Raw genomic sequence first — 23,109 nt, 5'->3', positions numbered from 1 at the left:
AACTCACTGGAATTCAGAAAATTTGGGGGGGGGGTGGGATTCTCATTGAAACCTATCGAATATTGAAAGGCTTCTTTCGAGTGGATGTAAAGATGATGTTTCTATTGCTGGGACAGTCTGGGACCAAAGGGCACAGACTCAGAATAGAGGGACGTCTATTAGGAAAGGAGATGAGGAAGAATTTCTTTAGCCAGAGAATGGTGAATCTGTGGAACTCGTTGCCACAAACAGCTGTGGAGGCCAAGTCATTGGGCGTATTTAAGGCAGAACTTGATAGATTCTTGATTGAAGTTGATAGAAATTGATAGCTTTTGCTCATATCAGTTTTTGTGTTATAAAATCACAGGATGTTTGACTTCCAAATGGAAGCCGCAGTATTATTATTTGCTGTCCCAACCTGGAAAGGGTGAACGGGAGGTGTTTATCCCAGGCCATTCTGGAATTGTCCACACAACTACACATGTTCCTAACCCTGAATCCAGCTGTAAACCACCAGGGAGCCTGAGTCCCACGTGAAGATAATGGATGACTAATAGAGAGAAGAGCATAAATACAATATCCCAGACTAATAGATGGGTTATCTAATGAGAAATTGGACAGGCTTGGTTTGTAAGACCATAAGGTATAGGAGCAGAATTAGGCCATTTGGCCCATTGACTCTGCTCCACCACTTCATCATGGCTGATAAATTTCCCTCTCAGTCCCAATCTCTTGCCTTCTCCCTATAACCCTCATGCCCTGACTAATCAAGAATCTATCAACTTTCACCTTAAATACACCCAATGACTTGGCCTCCACAGCTGCCGTGGAAACGAATTCCACAGATTCACCATTCTCTGGCTAAAGAAATTCCTCATCTCCATTCTAAAAGGACGTATCTGTAACCTGAGGCTGTGGTCCGTTGGTCTTAGACTCCCTCGCCACAGGAAATATCTCTCCAGGTCCAATCTATCAAGGCATCTATCTATCACATCTGATAGGTTTCATAAGACCAGAGTGGAGAAGGAGTTTTGGAGATGATCTTCTGTAATGCAGTGTTGTGAGCTGTTCAGACCAAAATGCAGTGGGAGGGATTGGTTCAACCTGCTGCATCCCTAACCAACCCTCATAAATCTGATCTTCATTGTTACAATTACATTATTTTTGTGCTTTACATTCATGTTGATGGTGGTTTCCACTTGTGAAATTTAGCATATTCCTCTCCTTTTTGGTCAAACTTTGACAAAAATATTTTTTTTCAGCTGAACAGCTAAAGCAGGATAAATCGAATGGTCAAATTCGCTTGCAATTGGAAGACAGACGTAAACGTTTAAAGAAAACCCATTTGTTACAGAAGAAAATGGAGAGTAACCCACCCATTTCAGAACTGTAGACAAACTTGTACCGTTTTAGGAAAGACAGTCTATGAACCTAGTAAATCCTGGTATGAACTTTCCAAGTTAAACTAGTCTAGCAAATTCGCCAACTGTAGCACATGATGTATAAAAAATGTGATTTTTTGTGCTGATGTCAACATTACCCAACACATCACCAGTGCAGTATGTTTTGGTTCTTTCCTCAAATGTGTTGTACTTTTTAAACAGCTGATACCATGGAGATAGAGCAAAATAATCAAACAAATTATATTGCCGCTATGGATTGTTAACCCATGGGATACTCTCAGCAATAAGGAATAAGAGAGAATTTCAGTTCTGATGAATTTAGACAAAATTGACCTTGTAAAAGTAAAACAGCTTGTGTCATCAGAGAGCAGTGAAACCTCTGATCTTCTGCCAAACAGGCAGAGATCTGGGACCGGCTACTAATTTACACAATGCTTGGTGCCTTACAATTACACAGTCTGTGGAAGGAGACCTTTACAGAAAGAAACCTAGTTTGTATATGAGGTACAGGATGACTTGCAGCTGGCGCCTATGTAAAATTAGAAATAAAAATTGGAAGTTTACTTGTGAAATACAAACACGAGAAAGTCTGCAGATACTGGAAATCCAGAGCAGCACACACAAAATGCTGGAGGAACTCAGCAGGTCAGGCAGTATCTATGGAAATGAATAAACAGTTGGTGTTTGGGGCTGAGGCCCTTCTACACGACTGAGAAGGAAGGGGGAAGATGCTAGAATGGAAAGATCGGGGGAGGGGAAGGAGCATAGCTGGAAGGTGATAGGTGAAGCCAGGTGGGTGGGAAAAGTCAAGGGCTGGAGAGGAAGGAATCTAAAAGGAGAGGTGAGTGGACCACAGGAGAAAGGGAAGGAGGAGAGGACCCAGAGGGAACTGATAGGTAGGTGAGAAGAGGTTAAAGCTCAGAGTAGTGAATAGTGGAAGAGTGGAGGGGTGGGGGGCAAGAAGTTTTACTGGAAGAAGAAATCGATATTCATGCTATCAGGTTGGTTACCCAGACAGGGTGGAGGAGCAACATCTTACTTGTGAATTTTCAGTTAAAATGGAGGAGGATGAAGTATCTTGGAATCCTGAGAATTTGAGCAAGCTCCACCATCTGTAACATGTGGCAATTGTATGAGGGATCTGAATTGGTGTAGATCTGCCTTAATTATTTATATGCAGATGGCAGATTCAAACAAGTTGGCAATGTATTCAGATCATCTAGCCTGTATACCCATGTTTTCCATGAGTATTGAACCATCTTTTTCCTTCAAACACCCAGTAAATGCATGAGAATTAGCTCCCACGAGTGTCCTCGCCATCTGTGCATATTGCCAGAAAGTTTCAGTTTCACTGCCTCTTCACATTCTCCATTTATCATGCTCTTATTGCAGTCAACGGCACATGACCTTCATGAGTTACATCAAGGGATAGACAGGCAAAAGTTCTGAAGAGCTTATCAGAAAGTCTCAGATTAAAGACAGATGAAAGACCATGATTGCCCATGTCACATGACACAGCACATGATGACGTTAGTCATAGTCATAGTCATACTTTATTGATCCCGGGGGAAATTGGTTTTCCTTACAGTTGCACCATAAATAATAAATAGTAATAACACCATAGTTAATTAGTAATATGTAAATTATGCCAGTAAATTATGAAATAAGTCCAGGACCAGCCTATTGGCTCAGGGTGTCTGACCCTCCAAGGGAGGAGTTGTAAAGTTTGATGGCCACAGGCAGGAATGACTTCCTATGACGCTCTGTGTTGCATCTCGGTGGAATGAGTCTCTGGCTGAATGTACTCCTGTGCCCACCCAGTACATTATGTAGTGGATGGGAGACATTGACCAAGATGGCATGCAACTTGGACAGCATCCTCTTTTCAGACACCACCGTCAGAAAGTCCAGTTCCATCCCCACAACATCACTGGCCTTACGAATGAGTTTGTTGATTCTGTTGGTGTCTGCCACCTTCAGCCTGCTGCCCCAGCACACAACAGCAAACATGATCACACTGGCCACCACAGACTGGTAGAACATCCTCAGCATCGTCCGGCAGATGTTAAAGAACCTCAGTCTCCTCAGGAAATAGAGACGGCTCTGACCCTTCTTGTAGACAGCCTCAGTGTTCTTTGACCAGTCCAGTTTATTGATGATGATGACAGATACAAAAGTTAAAGTAGAAATGCAGATTTCCATACTTAGAAAAGTCTGATAGCTCATCTTATAGAGTCATAACATCATACAGCAATACAGTGCCAAGCAACTCCTGTAAGTGAAGAAAGTGTTCGAATGCTATACTACTAATCATAATCCCACTTCCTTAACAGTCTAACACCTTATCTTCTCTTGTCCATGCCTTGTTACTTCTGGACTTGACTATTCCTCTGACCATCTTCCCATTCAAACTCCAAAGTAAACTTTATTATCAAAGTACATATCTGTCACCACATACAACCCTGAGTTTCATTTTCCTGTGGGCATACTCAACATATCTATAGAATAGTAACTGTAACAGGATCAATGAAAGATCAACCAGAGTGCAGAAGACAACAAACTGTGCAAATGCAAATATAAATAAATAGCAATAAATAATGAGAACACAAGATAATGAGATAAAGAGTCCTTAAAGTGAGATCATTTGTTGTGGGAACATCTCAATGGAATCTGTAGTCACTTAAAATTATAATCATCTCCCAAGATTTTTCATCATTATAGCATCGTTGCTTGTGTAATTTTTGGTTGATGAGTCCCATGACTGAATTACTGAGTGATCATGTCAGTATTTTTGCACACACTAGAATTCATAAGTAAGGCATGACTGCTGTACACAGACATTAAGTGACTGATATTTATGTTGGAAGAGAAGATCTCTAGTCTTGAGATGCAATATCATGGCTGGCTCACAAATGAACAAAAAGAGCAAAGTACCACTTCAGCTTCAGATTCAGGTTTATTTTTCACATGTACATCGAAACATACAGTGAATTGCTTTGTTTACGTTAACAAGCTAAGGATGTGCTGGGGGCAGCCGGCAAGTGTTCGGCGCCATCTCAGCATGTTCACAATGTTCAGCAGAACAACACAAGCAACAACAACGACAAAGATCAAAACAAGACAACAACCAAGCATAGCACACCATACTGCCAACCCGCCCCCTCACACACACACATCTCCAACCCCAGGGCAGGACATCTCCAGTCACTGGCCCTAGACTCCAACCTCCTGTCCCTGGCACAGACTCACACACTTGACCTTTGGGCCTCTACCTCTGGACTCACTGACCTCAGACTTCTACATTTTCCACTTTCTACTTTGGAAAGTTTGAACTTCCAAGTTCTATGCAATTTGACACTACATCTAGGTTCTCATCTCAGACCTCTGAGGCATCCAGAAACAAAATTAGCGTTTCCCTTTGTCAAGTACCTTTTTGCTACATCTTATAGCAAACAATTAACTCATGGTGGATCAATCCTAAATGCGCTTAGACTAGCACCACACAACAGCTGGAGATAGCTTTGAAAAAAAAGTCACATAGTCACTCCTTTATACATATGTACAACTACTGCACATCAGTTCTAGGATGGGAGCTTAATTAGTGCATATGGCATTCTTCCAGTAACACATCTGTAGGTCTACAGTTTGTCAAGGACTCAAGTCCATCGGCATGATGTTGCTCAAACACTATGTTCAAGACACTCTGATACAATACAGGTTCCATTTTGTTACTACTAGTAAAGTATATTTCCACACCCTGCTCGGCAATCTATACAATACTTGAGCTTATATTTGGAGGCATTCAAAATTATAATCTAATGTTTGGCCACAGCAATGACAAATGCATATATTTCCTCTTTCTTCTCTGAAAGTACTTTACAAAGGGAGAGCAAAAGATTATGTCCTGTCCATCCTTCCCCAGTGTTCCTCACATAAATCTGCATTCTTTGCATATTACAGCTAAAAACTGCCTGGACAATAGTATTCCGTATCAGAGTTGATGAAGAGATATTATAAAGGAGTTTAGTTGAGTTTTTTTCCCCCTGATATAGTTTTATCTCTCTGACAGGCTGCTTTATCAAAAATTCCCATTGAACCTTGTATGCTTCTGCTTTGTATGTTCTGTTGTGCAAACATTAGCATATTTACCAACTGAGGCATCAGTTTCTACTTGTGAAAGTCTATTCTTTACAAATTGGTCTCACCGTGAATGTAAGTTGAGAGCAGAAGTTTGTTTATATGCAAGCTAAATTCAAATCTTTCTGGGACTGAAAGCAAATACATTGTATCAGTCAACTACTTGACAGCATTCAATACATTCTAGTCAGGAGCCAATGTAAAGAACTTAAAATCCTATCTGTTCAAAGAACACAAATACCGTTTTAACCAATGAACAGATGCAGAGCTTACAATGCAAATTATTTTCCATGTTGCTATGTGAGCCAAAGGTCAGAGATCAAGATAAGAGATCATCAGTTCGCCTCAGCTTTCACCTTGGCTACTGTCGGTGTGTGGTCTCTGAAAATCTACTACCGCATCACCGATAAAAACAACTGGTAAGATTCTACGGGGCAGAAATATTAAACAAACTGGGTTGAGAGGTTGAGCATGATAAACGTGTGAGGGGATTTTCTTGCCTGCTTATCTTTACTACAGCAGATTTTTTTTGCACAAGTCATTCTGTGTTACCCAATTAAACCCAGCCAATCAGCTGCCTCTTGCTTAATCTTGTCCACAGCATCACCCTAGTAGGAAAAGGATGAGCACTATGGCTAGGCATCCAACTACATAGCTTTAAAAGGACAGTGCCTGGTGTATATTCATTGGGGGTTGGTTGATCTTAAATAAGCTCCGCTTTTTGTTGAGTTGAAGGTTTCTATATTTTGCTTTTAAATCCCTGTGTGTTTCTTCCTCTTTATCAAGTGTTTGAAATGGAACAAACAAAAAAAATTGATGACATCGAGGGTAGCTGGGAAAGTACGGATGACAGCCTCTCCCAAGCAAGAAGTTCTAACACCAGTGTGGAGCCTGCCCCATTCTGCAGCAGTGCAAGGCAAGATGATACAGAAACAGCATTCCTTCAGCAATATGTGAATCAGCACGAACAAGCAGTGAAGGAACCACCACAGAATGAAAAAGTCAATCAAGACAGCTCTGGACAGAATTTAGACCCTTGTGCTGTGAAAAGTGAGAAGGATACTGAATATGCTAACTCTAAACAGAAAACTGTCTCGATTTGTGGCATGGAAGCAGAAATTAAAGGTAACGTCTGGCTTACTTCAGCATGCCAGAGTGTTGTTGTAAATACATCTACTGGGCAGCAACAGGAAGATAATTATCAAACAGCCTCTCCATTACCCACAGAGCAAAAAGAAAGCGCCTTAAAAACTGTGAGCAGCAGCGACATGAGGAAAGCCGCAGAAGGCAGCAGTGCATTTCTTGAATCCAATGGACAACCACTGAGAGAGAAGTGGTTTGAGAATGACACTGAACGCCAAACAGCAGGCTCCAAGAAGGAGCTGTCTCAAGGCGAGACTGTTGCAAGTCGTGTTGTAAGCGAGCCGGAAAAGACTGTAGAGACCAGAAGTGTGAGGGATGGATCTGCACCTGTGTTGGCTGAGGACCAGGTTGTGCCCGTGGAAAAATACAATCTGAAAGAAGAGGAAACGAATACTGAAGGAGAAGGAGTTAAAAATACAACAACAGATTCATGGAAGAATACCTTGGTTAAAAATCAAGAGGATGATGAGGCTGCTGATGAGGAGGTAAAGATTTGTGGGCGTGAGCTAAAGCGTTTTCTCTCTCAGACTGAGCTCTATCTTGCCAAACCTGATCAACAAGCAACTCAGATTAATGAAGCAAGTCCCTCATCAGATCTGAATGCAATTCCTTGTGGAGATGTCAGTGTACACTGCCCAATCCCACAAAGTGACCAATATACACTATTCGACAACACAGACACTGAACCTTTGGTGAAGCTGGCCGCGTCTGCTGATGAGAATGGATCTGTTGCAGAAGACCAAAGTCCTGACAGACAGCCCAATTCATCCACCTCTGGGGTGGAGTCACAAATAGATAATAGCAAGTCCAGTTGCGTCACCATCTCTACACAGGTCAGCCAGTCAAACCAAGCTTCAAGCACTAAGGAAAGCAGGCCTGGCAGCGGTGAATTGGTTGAAAGCGTATTAGACAAGGTTAATCCTAAAGAACAGGCTGACACATTTTGCCTCATTGACTGGGTTTCAAGTAGTGATCTGGAAGACACTGCAGGCTGTGAAAATCGCAGCCGGTTTGATGAGAATGGAGAAGGTGCTTCAGCTCATCAAGATCTGAAACATGTGTACGGGTCTAAACTGGACCACGCCACACCAGTTATGCAGCCTGCAAGCACAAATGCAACTCTCTGCAGCAACAAGGCCACTAACAAACAGCTCAGTCCGCAAGCTTACACTGACAGCAGTGAACAGGACCATTTGTTGCAGCAGGCAGACCAGATGACCAAGTCTGATCAAACAATGCAAAGTGTACAGAGCAAGGTACTCAATGTGAAGCACATGTGCTCTTATGGTTCTGCAGAGAGCCAGCCTGATGACAAGGACTGTGCTGTACATGATCAGCAGCCCGGCAAAGTTGATCAGACTCCACAGAAAGGCTATGTCAAAGAAGAGAGTGAATTGTGCAAAATTACATCCAGCATTGGTGCTGATGGGCCTGACCAAGCTGATTTTGCTGGGCCACCTTCACAAGATGCTGGCATAGAGGCTGAATGTGGTGAAGACCGGAAGGGTGAGCTGAGTGACAAGTCTGAGAAAGGCAGTAGTCCTATTGACCTCACTGACGTGGTGAGTGGACAGGGGAAAGAACAAAACCATCAGCCACCTGACACAAGCTCAACCACAGAGATGAAACCAGCTGTTACCGCAGCAGCGTTGAGCAGGCTTCTGGAGACCCCTGTGGAATCATCAAAGGTGATGCCTGACAAGGCCGATGACTTGACTGAGAGAAAGCCTGATTCCGAAGAGATGGTTAATATTTCTGATATTAAAAAAGTGTTTGAGAAAAAGGACCAGAAAAAGGTGGTGCCAGTTGCTAAGAAGAAACCAGGTAATTTTCTTCAATAAGTTTCATGTTTTGCAGTGTTCCAAGGGGGGAGAATAAGGAGATGTTCTTCCATTATGTTGCTAATTGCTTTCAGTATCAGGAGTGGGAAAGGGTTAGGCAGGGGTTCCCAGCCTGGGATCCACAGATCCCTGGCTTAATGGTATTGGTCCATGGCATAAATAAAGGTTGGGAGCCCCTGGTTTAGAGTAATGTTAGGGGCTTGCCTGGCTAATCTTTCCACTACAGCCATTGAACAGCATGGTGCAAAGGATGAATGAAGAAAGGGCATTCACAAATATAATAAAGTAGGTCAGACCGGAAGATAGGTGTCCAGGTTCCCTGGGAGGGTGGCGACAGGATATGAAACGCATTATTCAAACACTCACTGGAATTGAACCAGCTGATTGGGGGGGTGGGGAGGGGAACACAGCACATAATGATGATGCGGGTGGGGGAGATGCAGCAAAGCCAAATCCAGTTCTGCAGTTGGTGAGGGGATAGGGTGTTTGGGCATAACTCCTCAGTCTTCAACATGGGAGATAAGGAATAAAATATTTTTAAAATCTAAAAGGTTAATTTTGTACACAGTTTTGAGTTAAATAATGGTTTAGAACAAAGGTGACTGATAAAATATTTTGTGTTGATGAGAATAAGGTCTTCATGCAGAGTAAGGAGGGAATAAACGGAACCCAAATTTCTTAAAATCTGAGCAACAAGTTGCATCAGGGGTGCTACCTATTCCCATAAATGGGGAAAGGAACATAAGACTGCCAATGTACTGAACTTTACACTGAAACATTTCTCTTCTGGCCTCTGTAGTCTTTCTGACTTTCATGGTGTTCCTGACTTCCACTTTATTACTGTTATCATTAATTTATGGAATTGGCTGATGTGACTTTTATACCTTCAGTCACTTTTTCCAAGAAACAAGACAGAATTACTATCAGCAGTAAAGGTAACAAACTACAGAACTAATGTGTTCCAAAGGAATGGTAAACACACACGACATTTTATAATGTCAGATTATAAAGCAAATAAGGTTTATAATAGACTGAAAACTGAGTAAGTGCAGACACCGGAAATTGGAAATTAAAAATAGAAATGCTAGAATCACTCAGCAGATCAGGCAGCCTCGGGAAAACAATATGCGGATCCTCCCAGCAGCCCTAGCCTCACCCTATTCGAGATTTCTATTTGTCCTATCCATCACCCCTCCCCCACTCTCTCCAAACTATAAAACTGACTTGTTTCCCAGTTCTCCGTGACCTGACCTGATGAACATTTGAAGCTTCACACATCAAAGTTGCTGGTGAACGCAGCAGGCCAGGCAGCATCTGTAGGAAGAGGTGCAGTCGACGTTTCAGGCCAAGACCCTTCGTCAGGACCAACTGAAGGAAGAGTGAGTATGGGATTTGAAAGTTGGAGGGGGAGGGGGAGATCCAAACTGATAGGAGAAGACAGGAGGGGGAGGGATAGAGCCAAGAGCTGGACAGGTGATAGGCAAAAGGGCCTATCCCTCCCCCTCCTGTCTTCTCCTATCATTTTGTATCTCCCCTCCCCCTTCAACTTTCAAATCCCTTACTCACTCTTCCTTCAGTTGGTCCTGACGAAGGGTCTCGGCCTGAAACGTCGACTGCACCTCTTCCTACAGATGCTGCCTGGCCTGCTGCATTCACCAGCAACTTTGATGTGTGTTGCTTGAATTTCCAGCATCTGCAGAATTCCGGTTGTTAACATTTGAAGCTTTTCTGCTATGAATGTGACAAGCCTGAATTGGTTTGATTGGCTAGAAGAGAGCTGTCAAAATTCTTAAAGGCAAAGTCACAATTACCAATTTTCATTGCTTGTGGTGGAAGCATATAAAATAGGAGACCCCCAAGAACTCTGGCAGGATATTCTTGTCCTGTTTCAACAACACACCATGTTGTTGAGGCCTTGATGTGCCCAGATGGCTGCTGAACACAAGCAGAAATCTTATGATGCCATTAATGTGTGAGCACAGGTCAGATATCATCATTTTAAGGTTATTTTTAAAGGTGCAGCCACCTCCAGCAATTCAGACCTATTAGAATCTATTGGTTGAAAAGACATTTTATGGAGATAATATTGACTGGGTCAGAAAAATATCAGTTTCTAGAAATTGGTTCAAAGACTTCAGAAATCTGGGAAGATCTTGACCAATCTCTTGTGTTTTTGACCAATTAGTTATAGCATAAAGAAGCTGTTAAAAAAAACATGTGCAAGACTATGAAATGAGTCACTTAGAGATTAAAGCTGGTTCACATGAAAGTCTTTATTCACAAGGAGATCCTATCAGTAAAGTATCACTGAACTCACAATTATGAGGAACAAAAGATTGTTAGGAACAAAAGATTGTTAAGAACAAAAGATAACAGCCCTGATTTAATACATTATCAACAACTACAATGGCATTGTTTACCTCAACATTTCGAGGCTGCCAAGTGGTTCTGCTGATTTACATATTTACAATGCAAGGTAATTTTAACCAACAAAACTCCTTACAATCTGCAAACACAAAGTAATTCACATGGATAGTGCAAACGCTCCTGAAGACAGAAACAAGACATTCAGAATTGTGGGGACTAACAATGTGTACACAAATATCCCAATAATTAAAGAACAGAGTAAATCTGCTTACGGCCATCTTTGATGTGCAGGGTGGAAGTTCCCTTGATCTCAATTGCAACGAAGCAAAGTTTAGCTGAAGGTTTTTGATGCTTAGTTTGATGGAGGTGAATTGGCACATGCCTATTGTCCTACCTTGGCTAATGCATCTTAGAATGTCTCAGGATCGTGCTGGTCTGAGTAGCCTGTGAACTACTAACAGCACAGTTTGTTTACATAGTTAATTTAATTTAATTTCAAACTAATTACTGATTGCAGTTTATACAAGAACTGAGAACTGGTTGTGAGGCCTCCGGAGTCTGTCAGGGTCGGCAATGGATGTTGCATTCTAGCTGTGTGATATGGAGAGCAAGCTCAAACAAGAGAAAATTTGCAGATGCTGGAAATCCAAGCAACAGGCACCAAAATGCTGGAGGAAGCAAGCCAGGCAGCATCAACAGAAAACAGCACAGTTCACGTTTCAGGCTGAAACCCTTCTGCAAGACTTGGAGGGAAAAAGAATCAAAAGATGGGGGTGGGGGGAGGGGAGGGGAGAGAAAACACAAGGTGATAGGAGAATCCCGGAGAGGGGAGGGGTGAAGTGAAGAGCTGGGAAGTTGATTGTTGAAAGAGATAGAGGACTGGAGAAGGGGAAGTCTGACAGGAGAAGACAGGTGGCCATGGAAGAAAGAAAAGGGGGGAGGAGCACCTGAGGGAGGTGATGAACGGGCAAGGAGATAAGGTGCAAGAGGGAAAAGGGGATGGGGAATGGTGGGGGGGGGCATTACTGGAAGTTTGATAAACCGATGTTCATGCCATCAGGTTGGAAGCTACACAGTCTGAATATAAGGCGTTGTTCCTCCAACCTAAGTGTGGCCTCACCACGACACTGGAGGAGGCCATATTGGAATAGGAATGGGAGGTGGAATTACAATGGGTGGCCACTGGGAGATTCTTCTTTTTCTGGCAGACAGAGCGTGGGTGCTCGGTGAAGCGGTCTCCCAACCTGTGTTGGGTCTCACCGATATACAGGAGGTTATGCTGGCAGACACAGTATACGGCCCCAACAGACACACAGGTGAAGGGTCGCCTCACTTGGAAGGACTGTTTGGGGCCTTGAATGCACTGGACACAGTATATGACCCCAGCAGGCTCACAGGTGAAATTAACCTCACCTGAAAGGGTGATCCCCCACCAGGGGAAAAAATGGATTTTTTCAATGATTTCAAGTTCCCTGGCCCCCATCATCTTATTTTTATGATGGATATCCAGTCCCTTTACACCTCCAACCCCCGCCAGGGAAAAAACGTCTCCAGACTGCGATCCCCACTGTAGACTTCAATGGCTCTTAACGATCCAGAGCAGACTCAAAACCCAGACTCCACCGCCATCGATGCAGGTTCCAGCGACCTCGGACACCCCAAAGGGCCGATTGTGCAACCTCCAACTCTGACTCCCGCCTTGACCTCCAGGCTGGGTCTTCACGTGCTGCTGCTGGTACCCTTGTCTCCTCTTCCTCCCATCTGCAATCCTGTCTCTTGGGTCCTCAGAGACTCCATCTTCCTCTTACCCCACCAACCCCAAACCCTCCTTCCCCTCAGACACTACCAACCCCCTTCCCCCCTCCAATCCAGCTTTCATCCATGCTGGGTTTTCACTATTCCAACAGACCTCCCCCCCCCCGAGGCAAAACGTTCTGCCCTAAGTAAGGGCCTCACCTTTGCCCCCCTGTGCCCACCATAACACTGACCTTTTCTTCCACCGTCTTCATCTCCGTGTCTACTTCTTTGGCAAGGACTTCACCCTACACTGATGACCCCTTCTCCCATCTGATGACACCCTGCTCTGGTCTTCTGCCGACTCTGGACCTTTTCTTTGTCAAATGCCGATGGGACATCAACCGTCTCAACTTCAACACTCCTCTCTCCAGTTCCAGCCTCACTCCTTCCGAATGCTCTGCTCTCCATTCCTTCTGCACCAATCCTAACCTCACCATTAAACCTGCAGATAAGGGGGGTGCTGTGGTAGGCTGGCATACTGAGCTCTACCTTGCTGAGGTCCAGCGACAACTCTCAGACACCTCCTCTTACTTAGCCCAGAACAGGACCCCACTGAGGGGCACCAGGCCATTGTCTCCCACACCATCACCAACCTTATTAACTCTGGGGATCTCCCATCCACTGCCATTAACTCATGGTTGCCGCACCCTGCACTTCCCGTTTCTACCTCCTACCCAAGATCCACAAACCCACTTGTCCAGGTTGACCTATTGTTTAAGCTTGTTCCTACCCCACTGAACTTGTATCTGTGTACATCGACTCTGCTTTATCTCCCCTAGTATAGTCCCTTTCTACTACATCCATAACACTTTACACGCTCTGGATCTTTTCAAGAATTTCAAGTTCCTGGACCCTATCATCGTATTTTTACTAAGTATGTCCAGCCCCTACACACCTCCATCCCCCACCAGGAAGGCCTCAAAGCTCTCTGTTTCTTTCTGGATATCAGACCTAACCAGTTCCCCTCCACCACTACTCTCCCCCATCTGGCAGAACTTGTCCACACTCTTAATAATTTCTCCCTGGGCTCTTCCCATTTCTTTTAAACAAAAGGTATAGCCATGGGCACTTGCATGGGTTCCAGCTATGCCTGCCTGTTTGTCGGCTACATGGAACAGTCTATGTACCAAGCCTACACTGCTAGCTGTCCCACACTTTTCTATGCTACATCAATGGCTGCATTGGTGCTGCTTCCTACACCCATGTGGAATTCGTTGACCTCATCCACTTTGCCTCCAACTTCCACCCTGCCCTCTAATTTACCTGGTTCATTTCTGACACCTCCCTCATCTTTCCTGATCTGCTTTCACCCTATCCTCCCGCCATCCTACCAGGGATAGGGTTCCTCTTGTCCTCACTTACCACACCATCAACCTCCACGTCCAGCATGTAATTCTCCCCAATTTCCAACAGAATCCCACCACCAGGCACATCTTCTCCCCCCCCCACCACTTTATGCTTTCCACAGGGACCGCTCCCTACCTGAAACCCATGTCCATTCGTTCCACCCCACTGATCTCCCTCCTGCCACTTGTTCTTGCAAGTGGAGCAAGTGCTACACATGCCCCTACACCTACTCCCTCACTACCATTCAAGGCCCCAAACAGTCCTTCCAGGTATGGCGACACTTCACCTGTGAGTCTGTTGGGGTCATATACTGTGTCCGGTGTGGCCTCCTGTATATTGGTGAGACCCAATGTAGATTGGGAGACTGCTTTGCCGTTTGCTAGAAAAAGCGGGATCTCCCAGTGGTACCCATTTTAATTCCACTTCCCATTCCCATTCTGATATGCATCCATGACCTCCTCCACTGTCGTGATGAGGCCACACTCAGGTTGGAGGAACAACACCTTGTATTCAGTCTGGGTAGCCTCCAACCTGATATTGAACATCAATTTCTCAAACTTCCAGTAATGCCCCCCCTTCACCATTCCCTTTTTCCCTCTCTCACCTTATCTCATTGCCCACCCATTGCCTCCCTCAGGTGCTCCTCCCCCTTTTCTTTCTTCCATGGTCTTCTGTCTTCTCCTATCAGACTTCCCCTTCTCCAGCCCTGTACCTCTTTCATCAATCAACTTCCCAGCTCTTCACTTCATCCCTCCCTCTCCCGGTTTCACCTATCAACTTGTGTTTCTCTCTCCCCTCCCCCCACCTTTTACAGACAACCCACCTCTCCCGGAAGTTCCGGGAGTCTCCTGCATATTGATAGCGGCTCCCTGACGCCTGCAAATTATATACAATATCCTGGAAATCGATTATTTTTGAGAGCGAGCAGGAGGGGGAGGGGATCCTCATTGATCTCTCTTTGTGCTAAGTAGACCTATCCATTTTCTTTGTGGGTGGGCTTTACAGTCGACCTCTCTCTCCCTTTCATTTTCCACCAGTTCAGTTTGGTGTCCTGCAGCACTATGGCAGAGGGTTCCAAAAAAAGAAAATATAAAACGTACTTCACCCCAGACTACACTAAAGTGTACCCCTGTCTAATAGAGGTCAAAAATAATGACAGTGTTGCTCGCTGCACTGTTTGCAATAGTGACTTTTCTATTGCCCATGGTGGGTTAAATGACTGTTAAATGACATGTTGAGGTGAGTTTAACAGGTGTCATTCATTCATTAGCATAGCTAATGTTATTTAAATTAGCTGGCTAGCTGCTATGGAGCTAGTCTATTGATGTCCTACGTGATGATACCAAACTCCCTGTAGACATACACCCTTGGAGGTCGACCAGGGGGGGTGCAGAGAGGGGATATGGAGTTGTGAGGGGCGGGAGTGGTGGTGCTACCTCCCTGAAATGAGTTTTTGCAGGGTGAGATGTCTGATTTTAACTCTAGTCTTCATCTTCTTTCCCTCCAGTCCTGCTGAAGGGTCTTGGCCTGAAAAGTCGACTATACTCTTTTCTATAGATACTGCCTGGCCTTCTGAGTTCCTCCAGCATTTTGTGTGTGTTGTATGGAGAGCAAGCTGGTGTCCTTGTAGCAGGCTTCCCCTCTCCACACATCTGATGAATCCAAAGGAAGAGCAGAGACTGACAGTTTGGCACCAGCAGCGTCGCAGGAGTTGTCAGTCAGCGTTGAACTCCCTTAGGGACTCCAGCTCCGGATTTTTATTTCAGGGTTTACTCTTGAAGTCTTCCCATGAGTGGGTGTAGCCGCAAGGCAGTGGAGGTTTGAGATCAGAGATTTCCTTCTCCTAGACGAGCTGCCAACCACGGCTGATGAGCCCCATGTGCCTGAGGTCTGGTTGTTATTTGAATCAATGCCTACTATATTCACGTAGTTCCACAAGTCCGAAATCGGTAACGGTAAGCAAAGAGGAAAAATCCTTTATCTAAGGAGGCTGTAGATCTTAGACTGCTCAACAATAACTACCCTTTTCCAAGAGATCATTGGTCATCTAGTGGCAATTGCTTCTCTGGAGAATGTAATTTACAATGTAAACCTCTCCTCCTGCTCCACTTAATACCCCTCCCGCCCCAACACCGCCCCATTACCCCAGGCAGCAATCACTGTGAAGAAGATGACCAATCTCTAGGCTTGCACCTGTTTTTATCAGAATCGCCAGCACTGCTAAATTAATTTATAGAATTGCTGAATCAGAATCAGGATCAGGTTTAATATCTCCGGCATATGTTTTGAAATTTGTTGTCTTTGCAACAGCAGTAAAATGAAATACATAATAATAGAAAAAAAATCTGAATGATAGTAAATATATAAAATAGTTAAATAAGTAATCCAAAAATAGAAATAAAAAATAGTGAGGTAGTGTTCATGGGTTCAATGTTCATTCAGAAATCGGACGGCAGAGGGGAAGAAGCTGTTCCTGAATCACTGAGTGTGTGCCTTCAAGCTCCTGTGCTTCTTCCTCGATGAGAACAAGGCATGACCTGGGCGATGGGGGTCCTTAATAGTAGGTCAGTTCGGTTCTGATCCCGCAACCTGCCTATGGGTCATAAAGATACTTGGCCTCGAAGGAAATCTCATCTACAAGGCAAAACTCCTTGAAGGTGAGACTTCCAGCCTCATGTGAAATTGTGGCAACAATTTGAACAGAGTTAAATAACATTCCACCTTTAAGGATAAAGACATGATTTATATCAGCACAGGGCCTCTGGAATTTCTGGTCTCAACCAGTGAGCTGCCCATCGGTGCTGGAATTCAACAGCTGCGGATTAAGGACTGTAACTGAGATATAATTTGGATTGTGTAAGGACACTGCACCCATTACTATTTATATGCCCGCAGTAATTCTTGTTGTTTTTGATTTATAAATCTATAACAAGCATACTGTCCGCTCTTTCTCGGGACCACATTCTGTAAAATATCCATCTAGCAACTGCACGTGTCAGCCACAAGATGGAACTAGAAAACACATTGTCAGTCATGCTCACTTGCTCTACTGATATTATTCAATCTCTGTAAATAACGGGGCACATGACCATTAACTACGAGCAGCAGGAACACGAGCAGAAGCTGGAAGTTAAAGCACAGGTGGAAAGTAGGGGAGGCGTGCAGCTGAGTGTGTACACCACTGGAAGTGGCCGAGTGTGTAACCAGGCACAAAGCCAAGTGTGGCCAAAGCACAGCCAGGAACATGCGCCTATGTTGCATCCTAGCTGGGTGGTTCTGCAGTCTACAGAAGGCGTTGTTGTGTAGCCAAGCACATGTGTGACTGGCAACTGTCCAGGTGTGTGAACTGAATGTAGCTGCCACGAGGATTGGAGGGAGGGAATGTGGTTGGGAGTGTGGAGAGGTATGCACAGAAGTAGAAAGGCTGCGTGGGAGTAGAAGCAGTCTGAGAATGGATGGAGAATCAGTGAACGATGGGGTACAAAGTGGGAGGATGACATTGAGGGTGAAGGGTCAAGATTGTTTCATTTCATTTCCTGTACACAAGTGTAAAGGAGAACAACATAATTGTTACTCCTGATCCGATGCTGCACACAAAATAAAAATCAAAAGATAAAGAGCACAACAATAATAATAAAAAACAATAAAAAAATACATAAGATAGCTTCTATACATCCATTGGTTGTATGTTTATAAAATGATGGTAGGCTGTGCATAGGGTGACTGATAGGACATAATAAAGTAGTGGTGGAGTTAGCGGGTGGGGTGTTGATCAGCCTTACTGCTGGGGGAAAGTCACAAACACCAGAAATCTGCAGATGCTGGAAATTCAGAGCAACACACACAAAATGCTGGAGGAACTCAGCAGGTCAGGAAATGAATAAGCAGTCAATATTTCGGGCTAAGACCCTTCGTCAGGACTGAGATGTCGACTGTTTCTTCATTTCCAAAGATGCTGCATGACCTGCTGCGTTCCTACAGCATTTTGTGTGTGTTGGTTTGGAGAAAGTAACTGCTTTTTGTGTCTGGTGGTCCTGATATTGATGCTACATAGCCTCCTCTCTGATGGGAGTCGACAAACAGTCCATGAGGTGGGTGAGTGGGATCCCGCATGATGTTAATTTTCCAGCACGTTTATTTATTTACTGAGTTACAACACAGAACAGGCCCTTCGAGCCATGACACCCAGCAATCCCCCAATTTAACCCTAGCCTAATCAGGGACAATTTACAATGACCAGTGAACCTACCAGCTGGTGTATCTTTGGAATGAGGGAGGAAACCAGAGCACCAAGAGGAAACCCACGTGGTCACAGAGAAAACGTACAAACTCCTTACAGACAGTGGTGGGGACTGAACCTGGATCGCTGGTACTGTAAAGCGTTGTGCTAACCACACTGCCACGCTGCCCTTTCTGTACATACGTACTTGATGGTGGATAGGCTGGTGCCAGTGATGCACTGGGCAATTTTGTCTACCTGTAGTAGAGCCTTCCTGTCCGCTGCAGGGCAGTTTCTGGACCAAGCAATATGCTGCTTGTTTGGATGCTCTCTACTGGGCATCTGTAAAATGACATGAATAGGGATGTACAAAGTCGAGCTCTCTTCGGCCTCCTCAGAAAGTAAAGGTGTTGGTGAGCTTTCCTGACTGTGTAGGATGTATTCGGGGACCATAAGAGGTTGTGAGTCTTGTGCACTCACAGGAGTTTGAAACTGCTTTCAGTTTCCAATACTACGCTGCCAAAGTAAAGGGTGGTGTGTGTTCTCCTAAAGTTGACAACCATCTCCTTTATCTTGCAGACATTAAGGAAGAGGTTATTTGCCTGGCACCACAGCTTGAGCTCTCCACTTTCTCCCCGCGGGTCATCTCATCACTGTTGGTGGTAAGCCCCACCACCGCTTTGTCACTGGTGAACTTGACAATGTGATTGCTCGGGCGTCTGGCTGTGCAGTCATGTGTGAGCAGTGTGTACAGCACCAGTGTTGAGGATGATGGGGAGAGAGGAGCTGTTGTGCATCCTAACTATCTGAGGTCTGTTAGTTAGGAAGTTTAACACCCAGTTACACAGTGGTGTACTTAGACCAAGGAGTAGGAGTTTGTTCACCAAGATCTATGGGACAATCAGAATGCCAAACAGAAATTCAGAAACAACATTCTGACACGTGCTCATGTTTTCTAGGCATCTCAGGGCCAAGTGCATGATAGATGCTATGGCGTCTGTCTTAGAGCAGTTCTGTCAGTAAGCATATTACTGAGTGTCCAATGTGGTAGGAATAGAGTTTTTGATATAGACCATAAGACAAAGGAGCAGAAGTCAGCCATTCGGCCCATTGAGTCTGCTCCGCCATTTTATCATGAGCTGATCCATTCTCCCATTTAGACCCACTCCCCCGCCTTCTCACCATAACCTTTGATGCCCTGGCTACTCAGATCTCAATCTCTGCCTTAAATACACCCAATGACTTGACCTCCACTGCCGCCCGTGGCAACAAATTCCATAGATTCACCACCCTCTGGCTAAAAAAATCTCTTTGCATCTCTGTTCTGAATGGGCACCCTTCAATCCTTAAGTCATGCCCTCTCGTACTAGACTCCCCCATCATGGGAAATAACTTTGCCACATCCACTCTGTCCATGCCTTTCAACATTCGAAATGTTTCTATGAGGTCCCCCCTCATTCGTCTAAACTCCAAGGAATGCAGTCCAAGAGCGGACAAATGTTCCTCATATGTCAACTCTCTCATTCCCGGAATCATTCTAGTGAATCTTCTCTGTACCCTCTCCAACGTCAGCACATCCTTTCTTAAATAAGGAGACCAAAACTGCCCACAGTACTCCAAGTGAGGTCTCACCAGCGCCTTGTAGAGCCTCAACATCACATCCCTGCTCCTATACTCTATTCCTCTAGAAATGAATGCCAACATTGCATTCGCCTTCTTCACTACTGACTCAACCTGGAGGTTAACCTTAAGAGTATCCTGTACAAGGACTCCCAAGTCCCGTTGCATCTCAGAACTTTGAATTCTCTCCCCACTTAAATAACTTTCCAACATTGTATTTCATTTGCCACTTCTTTGCCCATTCTTCCAATCTATCCAAGTCTCTCTGCAGACTCTGTTTCCTCAGCACTACCGGCCCCTCTACCTATCTTCATATCATCAGCAAACTTAGCCACAAAGCCATCTATTCCATAATCCAAATCGTTGATGTACAACGTAAAAGAAGCGGCCCCAACACGGACCCCTGTGGAACACCACTGGTAACCGGCAGCCAACCAGAATAGGATCCCTTTATTCCCACTCTCTGCTTCCTGCCAATCAGCCAACGCTCTATCCACGTATGTAATTTTCCCATAATTCCATGGGCTCTTATCTTGTTAAGCAGCCTCATGTGTGGCACCTTGTCAAAGGCCTTCTGAAAATCCAAATATACAAAATCCACTGCATCTCCCTTGTCTAGCCTACTTGTAATTTCCTCAAAAAATTGTAAAAGGTTTGTCAGACAGGATTTTCCTTTAAGGAAACCATGTTGAGTTCTACCTATCTTGTCATATGCCTCCAGGTACTCCGTAACCTCATCCTTGACAATCGACTCCAACAACTTCCCAACCACCAATGTCAAGTTAACAGGTCTATAATTTCCTTTTTGCTTCCTTGCCCCCTTCTTAAATAGTGGAATTATCAATATCATGTGCAATTATCAGCTGGTCAAAACACTTCATGATGATTAGCATCAGTGCCAGAGGCATTAGTCATTTAGTTCTGAAGTACATGGGTGATGGTGGCCGATTTGAAGCACATGGGAACAGCAGTCTAGAAGAGCGAAGTGTTGAAGATGTCTGTGAAGACGTCACTGAATTGGTATTCATGCTCCCTGAGTACCCAGCCTGGGATGTTGACTGGCTTGGCCACCTCTCTGAAGAGTCCTTTTCACATCTATTGCTGTTATAGACAGTAGCTTCTCAGCTGGGAGGGAGGGAGTAGGTTCCGTGGCTGGTGTTGTGTTGCATGCCTCGACGCAGGCATAAAAGTTGTTTCGAGTGTCAGGGTGGGAGGCATCAATGGTACAGTCAACAGGGAGGATGAGGGTGAGGGGAATGGGTATAGAGGAGGCAGTGGGGCAAAGACACCACACACATGCACACAAGGCTGGACCTTTCTAATGAGAGAAACCTATATGTATATCCAGTAATATGTGAGCATAATATCCATATGGCAGAGGCTGTTTTCCAATCATCTTGGTCACCCTGCCACTGAGCTCTCTCTCGTTCTCTCTCATACCTGATCAAAAGGTTTCCATAGAGGGCTTCCAGACTGTTCGGGCTGACCGGAATTGCACTGAGAGCGGTAAGCGTAAAGGAGGGGGGGGGGCTTGCTGTTCTGGTAAACAACAGATGGTGCAATCCTGGTCATATTACGATCAAGGAACGTGTTTGTAGCCCGGATATTGAACTTTTTGCTGTTGGACTCCGGCCATATTATTTGCCAAGGGAAATCTCACATGCAATTGTGATTGTTGTGTACATCCCTCCCTCTGCCAACCCGACGTCGGCGTGTTACATCATTTACACTGTCATAGCCAGATTACAAACCCAGCACCCGAGTGCCCTCATTACCATCTCGGGTGACTTCAACCAGGTTACCATGGCTAGAACACTGCCCAATTTCACGCAGTATGTGAGCTGTACAACCAGAGGGGAGAGGACTCTGGATTTGATGTATGCTAATGTTAAGGATGCATACAGCTCCTCTCCCCTCCCCCCACTGGGAAGGTCAGATCACAATCTAGTGCATCTAAAACCCTGCTATGTGCCTCTGGTGAAGATTAAACCTGCAACCTCAAGGACAGTGAGGAAATGGTCGGAGGAGGTTTATGAAACGCTCCAGGGTTGTTTTGAGGTGACAGACTGGCAGGCACTCTGTGAGCCATATGGAGAGGATATTGATGGGCTCACAGAGTGCATCACTGATTACATCAACTTCTGTGTGGACTGCAATGTTCCCACAAGAACTGTCCTTTGTTATTCAAATAACAAGCCATGGGTAACAAAGGATATTAAGGACATCCTGAACGCTAAAAAGAGGGTGTTTAGAGATGGAAATAGGGAGGAGCTGAGGGCAATACAAAGGGACCTGAAAGCCAGGATCAGGGAGGCTAAAGACAGGCACAGGAGGAAGCTTGAGAGGAAACTCCAGCAGAACAACATGAGGGAGGTCTGGAGTGGGATGAGGACCATCACAGGGTTCCGGCAAACTAGCAACAGAGGAGCTGAAGGCAGTGTGGACAGGGCCAATGAACTTAACCTGTTCTTTAACAGATTTGACATTTGACAGCCCCTGCCCATTCATAGTCATAGTCATACTTTATTGATCCCGGGGGAAATCGGTTTTCGTTACAGTTGCACCATAAATAATAAATAATAATAGAACTATAAATAGTTAAATAGTAATATGTAAATTATGCCAGTAAATTATGAAATAAGTCCAGGACCAGCCTATTGGCTCAGGGTGTCTGACTCTTCAAGGGAGGAGTTGTAAAGTTTGATGGCCACAGGCAGGAATGACTTCCTATGACGCTCTGTGCTGCATCTCGGTGGAATGAGTCTCTGGCTGAATGTACTCCTGTGCCCACCCAGTACATTATGTAGTGGATGGGAGACATTGACCAAGATGGCATGCAACTTAGACAGCATCCTCTTTTCAGACACCACCCTCAGAAAGTCCAGTTCCATCCCCACAACATCACTGGCCTTACAGATGAGTTTGTTGATTCTGTTGGTGTCTGCCACCCTCAGCCTGCTGCCCCAGCACACAACAGCAAACATGATAGCACTGGCCACCACAGACTCGTAGAACATCCTCAGCATCGTCCGGCAGATGTTAAAGGACCTCAGTCTCCTCAGGAAATAGAGACAGCTCTGACCCTTGTAGACAGCCTCAGTGTTCTTTGACCAGTCCAGTTTATTGTCAATTCGTATCCCCAGGTATTTGTAATCCTCCACCATGTCCACACTGACCCCCTGGATGGAAACAGGGGTCACCGGTACCTTAGCTCTCCTCAGGTCTACCACCAGCTCCTTAGTCTTTTTCACATTAA

General features: G+C 44.8%; 2 protein-coding genes across 2 annotated transcripts in view; one reads left to right on the top strand and one right to left on the bottom strand.

Moving 5' to 3' along the window:
- Nucleotides 1–9,868, bottom strand: part of LOC134338492 (D-amino-acid oxidase-like) — a 141,777-nt gene extending 131,909 nt beyond the window's left edge. Inside the window, exon 1 of the mRNA XM_063034341.1 lies at nt 9,755–9,868. The gene's annotated coding sequence lies outside the window, so the exon portion shown is untranslated. The remainder of the gene's footprint in view (nt 1–9,754) is intronic.
- Nucleotides 5,869–23,109, top strand: part of LOC134338490 (coronin-1C-like) — a 181,357-nt gene continuing 164,116 nt past the window's right edge. Inside the window, exons 1-2 of the mRNA XM_063034336.1 lie at nt 5,869–5,938; nt 6,306–8,486. Of these exons, the coding sequence (XP_062890406.1) occupies nt 6,314–8,486 (2,173 nt within the window). The 5' untranslated portion in view covers nt 5,869–5,938; nt 6,306–6,313. The remainder of the gene's footprint in view (nt 5,939–6,305; nt 8,487–23,109) is intronic.

The sequence above is a fragment of the Mobula hypostoma genome, chromosome 27, assembly GCF_963921235.1.
Source record: "Mobula hypostoma chromosome 27, sMobHyp1.1, whole genome shotgun sequence".
In the NCBI taxonomy this organism is placed as follows: Eukaryota; Metazoa; Chordata; class Chondrichthyes; order Myliobatiformes; family Myliobatidae; genus Mobula; species Mobula hypostoma.
The sequence above is the reverse complement of the archived record's forward strand: the minus strand, read 5'-3'. Positions and strand labels throughout refer to the sequence as shown.